We start from the raw sequence: 17,095 nt of genomic DNA, 5'->3' as shown, positions 1-17,095 counted from the left end.
GAAATCTCAGTATTATGCTTCCAATATATGTGTATATTCCTGTGTTTCTATCTGTTCTTTATAAATACCAGTATAGACTTTATATTCATGTTTTTCTATCTGTTCTTTATAAATACCAGTATAGACTGTATATAACCTGTTAATAAACAGAGTGAAAAAAATACTTGTCTTGCTTTTACATAGAACATTCCATGTTGTGATTCTTGGTTATGCTGGGTCCCCTACACAGCATACTTGTCGATAGGGCTGACTATTATGGGCATCGGTTGGTCAGGCTGTGTTTGAGTTGATGGAGCCTCTGCCCTGAGAGCAGGTCTAAATCCTGGCCATGTCACATTAAAACATGTTAATAGATGATACTTATTGTTACCCTGTCTGGTGCTCGGCATTAAGGGGATAAAACAAGAATTGGTCGGCTCATACTGTGTATTAGAAGGGTATCCATGTTAACTGTGACATGGCATCTCAGTCGACTAGCACTATATAACATGTAACATGATGCGTTAAAATATCTCTCAATAAAACATTTTCATTTTACAAGCTGTTAAACAAAAAGACATCACTCTAAAAAAAACCGGAAAAATATTTTATTGATTTTCGAAATGATGTGGTTAATAAGTGAAAGTTAATGTATATTTTATTGCAAAATGGTGTTCACGACAAGTTCTTTTGTATAGCAATAGAAAGTATAATGATGTTAAAGCAACATAACCTTTCCATTTAAGAGTATTTTGATAGTTAATGTTGTAAGACAAGGCTGTACTCTTAGTCCTGTACTATTTTACTTTTTTATCAACAAATTAGTTATGCCTTTGGAAGGTTAATTTCATGATGGCGTTTTTATTTCAGATGAAATGTTGAACATAATTGCTCTTTTGTTTGCTGACAATTTTATACTAATTGCAGATTGTTTGTTAAAATTACAAAAATGTCTTGGTGAATTATATTTATACTTTCATAAGTGGGGTATGGCTATTACTAGTAAGCAGGGTAAAATAATGTGTTTAAAATGGGAGGCTCTTCATCACAATATAAGAAATGGTTTTAAAATGGTAATCGTATGATAACAGATAATGCATATGCTTTCACTCCCAAATTGATTTGGACTAAGGCTTGTTAAACGTTATATTAGCAAGCAAAGCGCTTTGGTCAGTTAAATCGTTAGTAGGACTTTATGATATTTCGGATAAGGAAGTATTTGTTTTAATATTGTCCCAATACTAATGTATGGTACTTAGATATTGTCATGCCAAAGATGTAGTTGTGAATAATACATTGCACATTTTATAAAATCTTACTTTATACAGGCTACAGAACTGTAAATGCAGTTTCCCATGGTGAATGGTGCAAGTATCCACTTCATAATATTCATCATGTATTTAAATACTGGCATAACATAATGCAAATGAGTCCAAACAGATATCCATGTCAGTATTATAAAATGTTGTTATCCATCGTCCATAGGAAATGCCCTACTGGGCTTCGCATATCTAGTCATTATGGTTTGGGGATATGCAATACAAAACAGTACATATGTTCAGTGAAAGAGTTTCGTTTCAGGATTGGCATGCACCTCTAAATAACAGCCCTCGCATCCTATAAACTGTATAAAGTGTATCATAATGTCATTTGCAAAACATATTTATCAAATATTAGGCACTGTGAATATAGAAGGTTAATAACTACGTTAATTGCTCTTGATATTCAATTCGTCTGTTCATTCACTCACGCATAGAGTCTAGGTTTCCCTCGCTTCCCTGTAATATTAGAGATGCAGGAGGAGCACAGTCACCTTCAAGGGCGGATCTATCATTTTTAAATGTAGGGGTGTTGTTTTTATTGAGGATGATGCTATCTTATGTAAACACTGACATGTAATTGAGGATGAAAGCCATGTTATAGAACATGTTTGTTAAGAAATACTGTCAATGATACCATGATACATTTTGCAAAATTTCTTAGGTAGTATTAAAGTATTAATTAACTAGCATTGGTCTTTATACAAATAAAATACATGTATGTCTGTCTGTTGTCTGAATAGACATGGCCGCCAGAGAAGCCATATTGAAAAAGTCTGTTTGGTATTGTTTAAAATTAATGGAGACATTGATTGTGATGTGACTGATGCTGTGTCGTCGAACAGATGCTGTGGACCGTTCTCATGCTTTCATCACTGGTTTGCCTGGTCCAGACACGATTATTTTTAGTCGCCCTGGAATAGCTTGAATATTGCTGACTGTTGTGTTGGAACAACATTCGCTCGCCGCCATTGCGCAACCGTACCGATAGAATACAACAATGCCAACCTGTTGTCGTCGGCTTAGAAGAGGTACACAAGACCAGTTTACCAGCATGGACCGGATGGCAACGCCAGGCCAATCATCGGGTTTAAAGTCGCAGACAATGGCAATGGCTTCGAACTTCGAACATCAAAAGAGGCCACCTGTACATTAGAATCAAATTTCTTTCGAATACTTAATTACTAATGGAATATAAATCAAAATGCTCCCTCCTTACCCCAGTCCTAACAAACGATAATATTCCTTTACTCCCCAAATGGAAAATCTTCATTTACACGCGGAATTAATTAAAGACTACTTTGAAATGTGTTGAGTGTAGAACCTCGTGGTATTCCCGGGAGAGAATAGGCCATGATTAAGACCTGATTAAATGTACAATGTGTGACTTGGCTGATTGCTTGCGGTATCGAACAGTGGCTCCTGTTAATTCACCAGTGGTTTACATGGCCCCGCCACACTAACTTACAGGGGCGGTAGTGTAGCCAACTTGTGGTTGAAGCATTCGCTAGTCACGCGGTTGAAGGCCCGGGTTTGACTCCCAACACTGCTTGATTCAATGTGTGAAGCCCATTACCGGTGTTACACTGTGATATTGTCAGAATATAGCTGAAAGCGCTGTGAAAAAACATTCATTCAATAACATAATGCCGTCGTGAATATTGTTGTCATCGTAAAACAACATTCACTCACGCATAGAGTCTAGGGTTTCCTTGTTTCCCTGTAATATTAGCTGCGCATGGTGAGCACAATCACCTTCAAGGGCGGATCCATCATTTTTGAAAGGGACGGGTCCAAAATATCAAAATCCTCTCTCAGTCAATTTTACGGCCTACAACATACTACATTTAGTTTTCAAAAGAAGGGGGGACTCTGGACCCCCTGGACCCCCCATCTGGATCCGTCTGTGACTGGTCTCACTTCCGGATTGCAGCGACCAAACTGAATTTTGAGAGATACAGCCTGCTGAGTGTGAGGCAACTGGCCGTAAAACATAATCTGTGCCCTTATCATTACAATATCATCTTCCCGAGGCAAAGGAGTTAACTGACTCCAGTTTCCACCCTTGCCGAACTAGACTTGAATTCCTTGGCTCGATCGTAGCGCCACCAGTGTTTACGAGTTTTGTCACTTCTAAGCCTCTCCTATGGACCAATCAGATTCCACCTCTCGTATCACTTGCATTTGTTTAAAACACAATGACGGCGGCCAGTCAAGACGATCTGATCGATAATCAAGATCTATATTGTGATAAAACGGGTCTCACATCGTGAAGTGCATCAAATCACATGAGCACCTTGATCAAAAACATGAAAAGACTTGGAAAATATCTGTTGACAACGAGTTGGAGGTGCACATGCTGTGCAAATCCTGCAATCGACCTAAATCTGCACCACAATTTCCTAACCGGCTTTCGATTTCGTTGCGCTATTTTGATTGGACTATGCACAGACTCGTTAGTCCAGCCAAAATGTTACTCCATAATACCAGCCTAGTTCGGCAAGGGTGGAAACTGGACTTTTATAGTCAGTTAACTCTCTTGCCTCGGGAAGATGTTACAATATAGAAGATAGCTACACGATTAATCGCAAACAACAATGAAGAACGAAGCGTGGTTTATTTCACGATAAAACATTGTTCTATAATGATGTCAATTCTGGAGATGAGAGTCTGCGCTCGCAGTTTGATGACGTAAATTGGACGACGTTAATGTTGAGAGGGGAGTGTCTAGTGTGTTCCCCAGAGATGAAGCTGGGCAACGGAGATAAACGCAGTGGCCGAACGATCGCTGCCAAATGTGGGAGAGATATGACAATCGATATTGGGAGGAAGGTTCAGATAATCGACGTGAAAATTGTGAGAATAAGCGGGAAAGACCAAATTTAGCACAAAAACACGCACACAAACACGCACACATACACACACGCTGCTATATGAGTGAAATTAACCTTGACAACGCGACTATAAACCCCGTTCACCAAACATCATTGTACTTTTAGTGATTTAATAAAAACATTGAGACAAACCCGTTGTACGTTTCGTAATAGAAAATATTTCTTATAAGATGCCTAGTAATACCTCTTAATATACACCGCCGTCATACATGTCGTATTGAAAATGGTACAGGTAGTAAGTAGGTAGTATTTTGGAATAACAGAGACATTGACAGTAAATAACTGCCTGTTATGTCAATCAATACTGTGCCTTGTAAATGAAGCTAGGTACATTACAAGGTACACCGTGTCTTTAGTTGCCATGGTTGCTAGCGATGCTTCCAAATCACATTTACAGAAATAAATGCCGATGACCTCATCTTGCTCATCTCCACTGAAGCAGCAAGTAGAGACAGGCCTTCTCCATCTGTATGGTAGCCATTGGTTATTGCGACGGTGTGCTCGCGACAAATTATGTCATTGCAAGTCGGAATCATTCACACAACACTGAGCTTGTCTGTTAAATCGATAGTTATTAGCTACTTCTTCCGGCATCGGTAGTCTGACATCAATAATAGACACATTAGAGTAATACAGTTCTGGAATATTGCATTAGACCATAAATGCCATATAAGAGAAAAATAGAATATTAGCAAGACAGTAATAGAAGGGTCTACATCACAGAAAGAATGATGATTCAATTACACATTTTGTACATATATAACTGGTTCTATTACTATGATTATCTTTTACGAGTGGCAGCCACAGCGGCAGGTTAGAGTCAAGTTGAATTAGTATCACATATCACAATATACATAGCAAAAAATGAAATTTCTCATTGGGCATAGAACATACCTGCTGTATATTCCATTTCATAATGATACATGCAGAAATGGTGGAGTAATGAAAAACATTTACAATATGGCTGCGACGGCGGCCATATTTAAATCGGAATTATGTGAGTACTTTTAGAGACAACATAGTCATATAGTGTGATCATACCCATAACATTTAGGCTTCGTGGACCTTTTGGATTCAGGGGACATGTGGCAAATGCATTTGAACTAAAACAACGGGGTTTGTAGAGGTCTTAGGTCGTGGCTGGGTCAACTGTCGACATCTGAAATTGTAAAAACACCTAAACTGTGCTCATCCATGAACGGTTTCAGCTTTGAGTGCCTTTTGCTTTTCGGAGAACGATCCTAACGATACCCACGTACGTTCACGTGACTGTTAGTCAGGTGAGTTAACAGTCTGCCAATGCGTGCCCATCAGCGTATTACCTAGAATATAATTACTGTGTCCACATTCGGACTAAACACGGACACGGGACTGTTGAGCCAAGCCGTAGCTTCACAAGCTTGGAACACTTTAGCCAGTGAGAAGGGTAAGTGTCATTGTGTCCAATACGTCCGATCCCATAGGGTACCGGATCAGCAAATGACAAGTATGTTTGTTATAAGAGCTGCCGACTGAAGACTAAAGGGTGACAGTTTGGCTGATTAAGTCTCATCGTGCCCCGGTCGCGTGGGTGATCCGATGCTCGTGCTTTCAGTCTCTGGTTTGACTCGATTATTTACAGGCTTGGGGAGCTGGATTGTATCGAAAAAATGTATTGTCCAAGGAAATTCTTGAAAAAAGATTTAAGCTTTGGGCTTCAGACCTTTAAAAAGCCCATTAAGCCTGCACAATAATACATTGTTGCAAAGTGTTGCTTATATTTGTGAAATAAATATCTGGTCTTGCAGAGGAAGCTGAAAAATATCCCCCCTCCTCACACGAAACAAAATAGTCGGTCCCCTATACACTGTTATAACAACTTTATTTTTGTCGAATACAACATCTAATTGCTGCCAAGTAAACATTCAATTATTTATCAAGTATTTCTTATTGTTATAATTTTCTGAAGTCTAGATTTGTTTTATTGTGAGCAACACAACCGACAACTGTTACGTATTTACGCATAAGCGCCTGCCTTATTCCTATTCGATGTAAATATGGACTTATAATGCACACACATATAAAACAGTACTGTTTCAATTGTAGTGACGTTTAGTTGATGTTCTAAGGTATTATAAGATCAGCCAATTTGACACAATTCTCCTTTAAAATGACATTTAGGTGTCATTCATAAGCTTCTGGTGACCACAATATGACAAGCTTGTGGCTACCGCATGTCCATTCCATATTCATTATTTGTGACTGCAATACGACCTTGGCACATTCGTCTCTTGTGTTCACCATATGAACTTGGCACATTCGTTTCTTGTGTTCACCATATGACCTTGTCTCATTCGTTTCTTGTGTTCACCATATGACCTTGGCACATTCGTCTCTTGTGTTCACCATATGACCTTGGCACATTCGTTTCATGTGTTCACCATATGACCTTGTCACATTCGTTTCTTGTGTTCACCATATTACCTTGGCACGTTCGTCTTTTGTGTTCACCATATGACCTTGTCACATTCATTACTTGTGTTCACCATATTAACTTGGCACATTCTTTCTTTGTGTTCACCATATGACCTTGTCACATTCGTTTCTTGTGTTCACCATATTAACTTGGCACATTCGTTTCTTTGTGTTCACCATATGACCTTGTCACATTCGTTTCTTGCGTTCACCATATTAACTTGGCACATTCGTTTCTTGTTTTCACCATATGACCATGGTACATTCGTCTCTTGTGTTCACCATATGACCTTGGCACATTCGTTTCATGTGTTCACCATATGACCTTGTCACATTCGTTTCTTGTGTTCACTATATTACCTTGGCACGTTCGTCTTTTGTGTTCACCATATGACCTTGTCACATTCATTACTTGTGTTCACCATATTAACTTGGCAAATTCTTTCTTTGTGTTCACCATATGACCTTGTCACATTCGTTTCTTGCGTTCACCATATTAACTTGGCACATTCTTTCTTCGTGTTCGCCACATTACCTAGGCATATTCGTTGCTTGTGTTCACCATATTACCTATTAGTAAGTATATCAGGCCTCTGGTTGCCGCCATATGACTTCATCGTCAACATGACAAATAAATAGAACTGTTTTCAACATAAATTAACTACTGTATCAAATGGCTTTACCACATTATTATGGAACACGTTTATCCCGCTCATCACGGGCTTGAGCGAAACCCACTTTCAATTTCATCATTATGAAGTCGAACACAGCCTCCCAGGCGTCCTTCACTTCTTCCGTGAAACGTCCCTTTAGTTCTTCCGACCAGGTCAAGGTCATTGACTCGGTAAATGCGTCGAAGTTTTCCGGAATAAAACCATTGTAATGGATGTGCTGGCGCCCCAGGCCAATCAACAGGGGCGACAGCGACCTGTCAAGGTCATCTATGTTATCAACGACAGCACCGACGGCCTGCATGAAACGTGACGCGTGTCCTTTAAAGTTCTGATCCTGCAGCAGTTCTTTGCCTTCTTTGTGGCGACACGGAAACAGCTGCTTCACATTGGGGTAGAGCTGGAAGATCCGGATGAAGACCTTGCTGCCGATGCCGGCTATGTCTCCCGCAAGATAAGGCCATGTCTTCTGGACCAGCATGCGTTGTTTCCCACTGATGTAACTGTTCTCGGGAGCTGCAGTCGTCTTCGTCTTAGACGTCCCACAACCCATGCTGACCTTGAATATAAGAGTGAGTAAGTGAGTGAGTTTGATTTTACGCCGCTTTTAGCAATATTCAAGCAATATCACGGCGGGGGACACAGAATGTACCCCCACAACCCTGCCTGTCACTGAAGCAAAGTTACTGAATGTATCCCCATAACCCTGTCTATAACTGAAGTAAAGATACTGAATGTACCCCCACAACCCTGCCTATCACTGAAGCAAAGTTACTGAATGTATCCCCATAACCCTGTCTATAACTGAAGTAAAGATACTGAATGTAGCCCCACAACCCTGCCTATAAGTGAAGGAAGATACTGAATTTACCCCCACAACCCTGCCTATAACTGAAGTGAAGATACAGAATGTACCCCCACAACCCTGCCTATAACTGAAGTGAAGATACTCAATGTACCCCCAAACACTACCCATCACTGAAGTGAAGATACTCAATGTACACCAAAACGCTACACATTCCTGAAGTGAAGATACTGAATGTACCCCCACAACCCTACCTATCACTGAAGTGAAGATACTGAATGTACCCCCACAACCCTACCTATCACTGAAGTGAAGATACTGAATGTACCCCCACAACCCTGCCTTTAACTAATGTAAAGATACTGAATGTACCCCCACAACCCTGCCTTTAATCGAAGTGAAGATGCTGAATGTACCCCCACAACCCTGCCTATAACTGAAGTGAAGATACTGAATGTACCCCCACAACCCTGCCTTTAATCGAAGTGAAGATGCTGAATGTACCCCCACAACCCTGCCTATCACTGAAGTGAAGATACTGAATGTACCCCAACAACCCTACCCTTCACTGAAGTGAAGATACTGAATGTACCCCCACAACCCTGCTTATAACTGAAGTAAAGATACTGAATGTACCCCTTAACGCTGCACATCCCTGAAGTGAAGACACTGAATGTACTCCCACAACCCTGCCTACCACTGAAGTAAAGATACTGAATGTACCCCAACAACCCTACCTATAACTGAAGTGAAGATACTGAATGTACCCCCACAACCCTGCCTGTCAGTGAAGTAAAGATACTGAATGTACCCCCACAACCCTGCCCTTCACTAAAGTAAAGATAATGAATGTACCCCCACAACCCTACCTATCATTGAAGTAAAGATACTGAATGTACCCCCACAACCCTGCCTTTAATCGAAGTGAAGATGCTGAATGTACCCCCACAACCCTGCTTATAACTGAAGTAAAGATACTGAATGTACCCCTTAACGCTGCACATCCCTGAAGTGAAGACACTGAATGTACTCCCACAACCCTGCCTACCACTGAAGTAAAGATACTGAATGTACCCCAACAACCCTACCCTTCACTAAAGTAAAGATACTGAATGTACCCCCACAACCCTGCCTTTAATCGAAGTGAAGATGCTGAATGTACCCCCACAACCCTGTCCATCACTGAAGTGAAGATACTGAATGTACCCCCACAACCCTGCTTATAACTGAAGTAAAGATACTGAATGTACCCCTTAACGCTGCACATCCCTGAAGTGAAGACACTGAATGTACTCCCACAACCCTGCCTACCACTGAAGTAAAGATACTGAATGTACCCCAACAACCCTACCCTTCACTAAAGTAAAGATACTGAATGTACCCCCACAACCCTGCCCATCACTGAAGTGAAGATACTGAATGTACCCCCACAACCCTGCCCATCACTGAAGTGAAGATACTGAATGTACCCCCACAACCCTGCTTATAACTGAAGTAAAGATAATGAATGTACCCCCACAACCCTGCCCTTCACTAAAGTAAAGATAATGAATGTACCCCCACAACCCTACCTATCATTGAAGTAAAGATACTGAATGTACCACCACAACCCTGCCTTTAATTGAAGTGAAGATACTGAATGTACCCACACAACCCTACCTATCACTGAAGTGAAGATACTGAATGTACCCCAACAACCCTGCCTTTAATTTAAGTGAAGATGCTGAATGTACCCCTACAAACCACTGCTAAATTTCCTCTTCTGCTTTTTGTGGGAGTGTCTCTCAATAAATTCCTTTGTTACATATTCTGTACTTTATCAACTTTGTTGATGATAAGATAAAGGCAGTGATAACACGACAGACAGGTGGAGGATGATCTAAGCATGACACAAGGGTTATGACGCCTAACTGTATGACTGCCACGACAGACAGGTGGAGGATGATCTAAGCATGACACAAGGGTTATGACGCCTAACTGTGCGATGAAAGGTTATAAACTATTCCCCACGTTGATGTTGATGAAAGGTGGAGGATAATCTAAGCATGACACCAGGGTTATGACGCCTTTACTGTTTGACTTACCGTTTGAGCCAAGCCGAAATGTCTCTGAAAATTCACACAAACGTATAGCAACCGTTCCCTTGATATCTCATATTTTGCCCCAAAGCACGGTCGATGTAGCTGATGTCTTGACGTGCTGTTGATGTACACCTGTCGTTGCTGAGGTAGTATCACACCTGTCCTCAGGTGAGTACGTAATGCTCTGGACAGCGTGTACTACACCACGGTGACCTCTCCACGTTAACAGACTCATCTCACAGAAAAGCATTCACTGGTTAAAATAAACAATTAGGCGTAATTACTTTCAGCGGAGACCACTCAGGTGTATTGATGGAATGAAGTGCACCCTGCACTTACGAACGAAACAAACTGTTCTACACTCTTTGCCTGTGACTATGACGTCTGTTCACGTGGGGAATAGTTTATAACCTCTATCTAGATCCAACCCACCCTGCTTCAAACCTTAAGGCCCCTATTCCCAACCACACCGCTTCTTTTCCAATTTACCTATAAAAGAAATAGCTACAAGTTACTTCTGGTACCCGACTCAAAGGCACCATACCCTTCCCTCTCCAGCAGCATTATCCAACTCACAGCCCTGACCCCTCCAACAACAGAATCCCCTGAAAGCCCTGCCCCCCTCCACCAACAGTATCCCACTCAAAGCCCCGCCCCCCCTCAACAACACTATCCCACTCAAAGGACACAGCCTCACCCCTCTCCAACAACAGTATCTCACTCAAGCCCTTCCCCTCCAGCAACAGTATCCCACTCAAAGCCCCACCCCTCCAACAACACTATCCCGCTCAAAGCCCTGCCCCTCCAACAACACTATCCCACTCAAAACCATGCCCCTCTCCAAGAACACGATCCCGCTAAAAGCCCTGCCCCTCCAACAACACTAGCCCACTCAAAGCCATGCCCCTCCAACAACACGATCCCGCTCAAAGCCCTGCCCCTCCAGCAACAGTATACCACTCAAAACCATGCCCCTCTCCAACAACACGATCCCACTCAAAGCCCTCCCCTTCCAACAACTCTATCCCACTCAAAATCATGCCCCCCTGCAACAACACTATCCCGCTCAAAGCCCCACCCCTCAACAACACTATCCTACTCAAAGCTCCACCCCTCCAACAACACTATCCCACTCAAAGCCCTGCCCCTCAACAACACTATCCCACTCAAAGCCCTGCCCCTCCAACAACACTATCCCGCTCAAAGCCCTGCCCCTTCAACAAAAGCTACCCTTGAAAGCCCTGCCCCCTCCAACAACAGTATCCCCTCAAAGCCCCACCCCTCCAGCAACAGTATCCCACTTAAAGCCCACCACTGCAACAACAGTATCCCCTCAAAGCCCACCACTGCAACAACAGTATCCCCTCAAAGCCCACCACTGCAACAACAGTATCCCCTCAAAGCCCACCACTGCAACAACAGTATCCCCTCAAAGCCCACCACTGCAACAACAGTATCCCCTCAAAGCCATGCCCCCTTCAACAACACTATCCCACTCAAAGCCCCACCCCCTCAAGCCACAGTACGTTACCCTCGGACCCTCCAACGCAGTACGCACGGTTAACATGGTTTTATACGCACCATAGTTCAGAGTGGACTTTTCATTATTCAATCAATTAATTTCTTTTCAATCTAAAATTAGAGGAAGGTTTCACGGGTGAATCTACTTCATATTCCATTTGTTATTGGCACAGTCCGAGACCCCTATTGTCATGCCTGAAACCCCTATTATCATACCCTAAAACTGCCGAGAAACACCAGACTACGAATAGAAAGACACGGGTAAATCTCTGCACGCGCCATATCAACGGGACAAATGGGGTTTCGTTCGGTAATTACCTATCTCTTCCTGTTATAAATTATCGCTGGTAGTTCCGACTGATTGAAAATCGAAACCCACTTGTACGGTCACGACAACCAGTTAATTTGTGCGGCAGATCGAAAGAAAATTCAGCAAAGTAGCTCTGTGAATCACATGCAGACAGAATACAGTGAAAGCATTAAACACACACCTAACGCTCCTTGTGTGTCTGTGTTAGTGTTAGTGTGTCAGTGTGTGTGTGTGTGTGTGTGTCTCTCTCTCTCTCTGTGTGTGTGTGTGTGTGTGTGTGTGTGTGTGTGATAGAGGCGTCTGTCATTTGTAGTCAAGTAACGGTCTCAGGCATAGTATGGCGTTTAAGGAAATGTACCAATCTCGTAGATTTAGGTATGCCTTTGCGTGATGTTTACACTAAAAAAGTAGGACACAAAGACGCACACACGCACACAGAACTTTCTCGATCCGATGGTGTAATATATCAATAACACAATCTAGTTACCTCACAGTTGGATGACGAAAGATAATTGAAAGCTTTCCTATAGAGAGCTAAATAAACAGTTTATATGATGATAGTCAAATCGATCGCGTCGAGCTAAGGGGATTACAGCACCGATCTATATAACAATCTATTACCTGCGTGACACAGCGCCCAATCAGTAAACGTATTGATAATAACGCTGCACAAGAGTCTTCCACATTCCCCGACATCCTAGCATGTTTAGAAATTGCAAATAAATCATTTTGATTGCTGTGAAAAGTATAGACCCTGTTCTAACTAGCCAATACATTCACACAACTTTCAGACCCTAACATAAACTTGTCGCCTTGGAACAGCAAAATATAAAAAATGTCAAAATAATCCAGAACACCAAACGCGAAGATATATGAAACGAACCCTAAACTCATTTGAGCAAACGCTGAAAACAACAAACAAACAAAGGGCCATACATTTATGATTTAAAACTTGATATCATATTCACCACTTAATGATGTGTTCCAAATGGCATATACAGAAAACTACGGTTATAACGAACTCAAAGGGACTACTAATTTTAGTTCGCTATAACCGTAATTCGTTATAAGCATATATACAGTATAACTACAGCTAATAGTCGGGACTAAAAAGTTAGTTCGTTATATCCGTTAGTTCGTTATAAGAGTGTTCGTTATAACCGTAGTTTACCGCATAGTACTTTTAAGGAAGGTGACAATACTTGGTACCATGTTTGAAAGACACAAATAAGGACCATGGGCGGTATTCACAAAGATTCTAAGAATTTAATCAGAAATTGAATTAGGTAAGCTCATAAGGTATTTTGGTTTGTTGTAAGGGAAACTAAGATTTCTTTGTGGATTTAAGAATTCTTAAGCCTGAAGAAATATTAAGAAGCTTTGTGAATACCGCCCCATAACTCTGTAAAACATGAATTTGGTCAATGTTGGTTTTCGAACTCAACCAACATATTTATTCCTTAATGATGTGTGCCAAATGTCATCATTGTATCTGACGTAGCTTGGTATTGGGACCGTTTTGCCTTGTGTGGGCGTGGTCCCGTTTGCTACGTCACAATGTCCAAGATAAAGGGAGGTAACTTGGTAGAGCTGATTACTCGGCTATCACCTTAAAACAGAGAGAAGGCTGCTGAGTCCCTTGAAGTCTTTATTCGTGGCAGAGTGAAATTTGTGAGGTGAGGTGAAAGGGGTTTAACGTCGCGTCCAAGATTATGCACTTATATAGCGACGTGCATGCACGTGTATGTGTGTGTGGGGCTGCTTGTAATAGTCCGGATTTATAGTGCTAGCTCACAGAGATATCATGCCGCAGTTTAACATGAATACCCCACTCAGACACAGTATACTGACTCCGAGCCGACCAGTCCTTGATTTAGCCCTTTAATGCCAAGCGCCAGACAGGGTAACAACAAGTACCATATTTTAACGTCTTTTGGTATGACGCGGCTGGGGATCGAACCCCGGACCTTCCGCTCTCCGGGAGGACGCTCTACCACTAGACCACGTAGGCGGTCCAGAGTGAAATTGCATATAAAGAGAGATATTTAAACAATATTACATTACACGATAGATGCAGTCAATAACTTGTCACATTAAATATATAATTGACAACAATACATGAATTGACTGGTTTGAACTTTCGTAACACGACTGTTCTAAAAGATAAGGTACAAAAGGTAAATTGTGAATAATAACGGACTGGGAAGTATTTTGTGCTAAGACATTTCATGTTAACATTTACATTTACGGCATTCTAGCTTTACACACATGTATTTAACATACTGTATAATTTCAATGCCGTAAATGCTTAACCAAATGATAGTCGTAGCATGGCCAATATTCGCATGAGACGGTATTTACGTGAGATTACCCGAGGGTATTTACTACTATTTACTTTTTCTACTCTATGTATTTACTCTATGTGACGTACGGCTTTATCTATCACTTGTGTAGCCTAGTGGTTAAAGCGTTCGCTCGTCACGCCGAAGACCCGGGTTCGATTCCCAACATGGGTAAAATGTGTGAAGCCCACTTCTGGTGTCCCCCGCCGTAATATTGCTTGAATATTGCTAAAAGCGGCGTAAAACCATACTCACTCACTTCACTTGGCATATCAACAGTTAATGTACAAGTGAACTAATTTACTAATATCTACATAAACACACACATAAATTAACATTCAAGTTGCTTTGTGGTATAATGAATGCCAAATAACGTATTCTTAAATATTACAAACCAGGGTAAAAATATAGTGACTTGCACAGGATATCAAATAAGTTGAAGACAGGGAGAATTTAACAATAAAATAATGTTATCTTACCTTAGGGCAGAGAGAAGGCTGCCGGGTCCCTTTAAGTCTTTATTCGTGGCAGAGTGAAGTATCTGCCACTGGTCTCCGTATATACGGGGACTCAGGCCTTCTGTAGAATGCGTTAGTTACCTAATATCAAAGCTATCATCTTAATCCGCCAAATACCTTGTGTATTAATTGCAATTATTCTTTAGTTACGGAATGCACTGACCACGTAATATCCTTTATATTCCTACCTATTCCTACCTAAAATGATGTAGCGTCCGGCCATGCACAGCATGTGACAGTCTTTGGCACATCCCTTGCTGTGCCAGCTGACTTAGTCAGGTAGTCCAGAGTCACTGGTTTGTGACGGTCAGTTACGTGGACGGCAACTGACTAACATTATCTACAGAAATATATTTAGGTTTGGCTAGTTGTAAGATAAAATATTGAGAAAAATACAAACCGTATTATTGAAATATGACCACTATAATCATAGATTAATTTTAGTGATTTTAGAACTATGACATATTCATAGCTGTTTCCTGAGAAAATCTGTCTCATTTAGGGTACAGAGTACTATGTAAAAACATAAGGCAAGGGCCATAATGATGTGAAACATGACTTATCGATGATGGTTTTCGAACCTTGACTACCCAGAGACTGACTATGTCTTCCATTTGTTTTGTTTGTTTAAAGCCACACTCAAAATACCAGCAATATGACAGCGGTCTGTAAATATTCAAGTCTGGACCAGACAATCCAGTGATTGACATCATGAGCATCGATCCACTCAATTGGAATACAATCAACCATCAGTCGCGTCTTGCGACAAGCATACGCGCCTGTTACGCCAAGCGTGGGTTTCTGAAAACCTATTCTAACCCGGGTCGGTTCGGGATGACAATGTCTGAAGCGAACAACATATTCATCCATTAGGGAAAAGGTTATATACAGTATATATACGGTGTGTTGTCGAGTGCACCTGACTAATGTCATTATAAACATCCAATCTACTTAAACGAAATCACATTGGTACCCTGCGTCGTGTTTTTAAATGAAAAGTGATCCAGAGCGCTTGAGTTGACATGAATTGTGTTGGATCTCTCAGGTAATATAAATAAGAGCGTTTTGTGTGTCCGATTTCGATCGGGTTGACATTACACCCGCCAATCAATGCCTCTGTTATTCCAAAACACTACCTACTTACTACCTGTAAAGCCACACGGGTGAGGTGAGGTGAAATGGGGTTTAACGTCGCGTCCAAGATTATTGCACTTATATAGCCCCCCCCCCCCCCCCCCCCAAGAACATCATACAGACTAAGAGCAGAGCAATCCTTTTCTTATTCCCTTAATGCCGAGTTCCAGGAAGGATTAGATAAAGTACCATCACGTAACGTCTTTTATGGGGGCGGTCGGGTAGCCTAGTGATTAAAGCGAAGGCCCGGGTTCGATTCCCGACATTGGTACATTGTGTGAAGCCCATTTCTGGTGTCCCCCGTTCACTCACTCACTAACGTCTTTTATGACACTGCCGGGATTTGAACCTTCCGTTCTCACGACAGGTGCTCTATCCACTACACCAGGGAGGCGACTCACTCAGCATGTGGAAGACAAACGTGGCTATCCAACTGATTTCACACATTCTGTTCAGCAAACTGTTTGATATATACCAGCTTTATGGCGGCGGTCTGTTAATAATGTAGTCTGAGACCCATGACGATCCAGGGTAGAATAGGTCTTCAGTAACACATGCTTGCCGTAAAAGACGACTATGCTTGTCATTAGAGGCGACTAACGGGATCAGGTGGTCAGGCTCGCTGACTTGGTTGATGCAAGTCATCGTACCGAACTGCATGGATCGATGTTCATGTCAATCACTGGATTATCTGGTCCAGACTCGATTATTTACAGACGGCCGTCATAGAGCTAGAATATTGCAGAGTGCGGCGTTAAACAACAAATAAACAAAAAATCATCACTTGCTCAAGGAACCATGACAAACACATGTCCTACTGAGTGGGTTTAGTGGCATCAAACAATACTTCAAAGTGACATGTATACAGGTGCTAGACGTGTAGCACTTTGGTGGAACTCACTAGCAGGGGCATGGTGCTTATAAACCAGAATTCGTAATCTGGGTGAATCTTTGATTAGAACCCATGATCATCATACTCTGCCATGAATAAGGGAGGCAACTCTGCAAGCAAATTGCGATGCATTTCATGCCTGGACCCCTGTATCCCTCATACCAGAGTTAAATGA

At 41.7% G+C, this 17,095-nt stretch overlaps 1 protein-coding gene across 1 annotated transcript; it reads right to left on the bottom strand.

The window, feature by feature from the left end:
* Positions 1 to 7,028: 7,028 nt before the first annotated feature.
* Positions 7,029 to 7,870, bottom strand: LOC139475749 (hemoglobin subunit mu-like). Its single transcript, XM_071258946.1, has one exon. It carries the CDS (start codon positions 7,868 to 7,870, stop codon positions 7,337 to 7,339), a length of 534 nt encoding a protein of 177 aa, XP_071115047.1. The 3' UTR covers positions 7,029 to 7,336.
* Between the last annotated feature and the right edge of the window lie 9,225 nt (positions 7,871 to 17,095).

Source organism: Haliotis cracherodii, unplaced genomic scaffold (genome assembly GCF_022045235.1).
Source record: "Haliotis cracherodii isolate W230 unplaced genomic scaffold, xgHalCrac1.p SCAF_3, whole genome shotgun sequence".
Taxonomy (NCBI): domain Eukaryota; kingdom Metazoa; phylum Mollusca; class Gastropoda; order Lepetellida; family Haliotidae; genus Haliotis; species Haliotis cracherodii.
The sequence above is the reverse complement of the archived record's forward strand: the minus strand, read 5'-3'. Positions and strand labels throughout refer to the sequence as shown.

Excerpts from the sequence above, each read along its gene's own strand:
- LOC139475749 (XM_071258946.1), bottom strand. The coding sequence starts at position 7,870 with ATGGGTTGTGGGACGTCTAAGACGAAGACGACTGCAGCTCCCGAGAAC.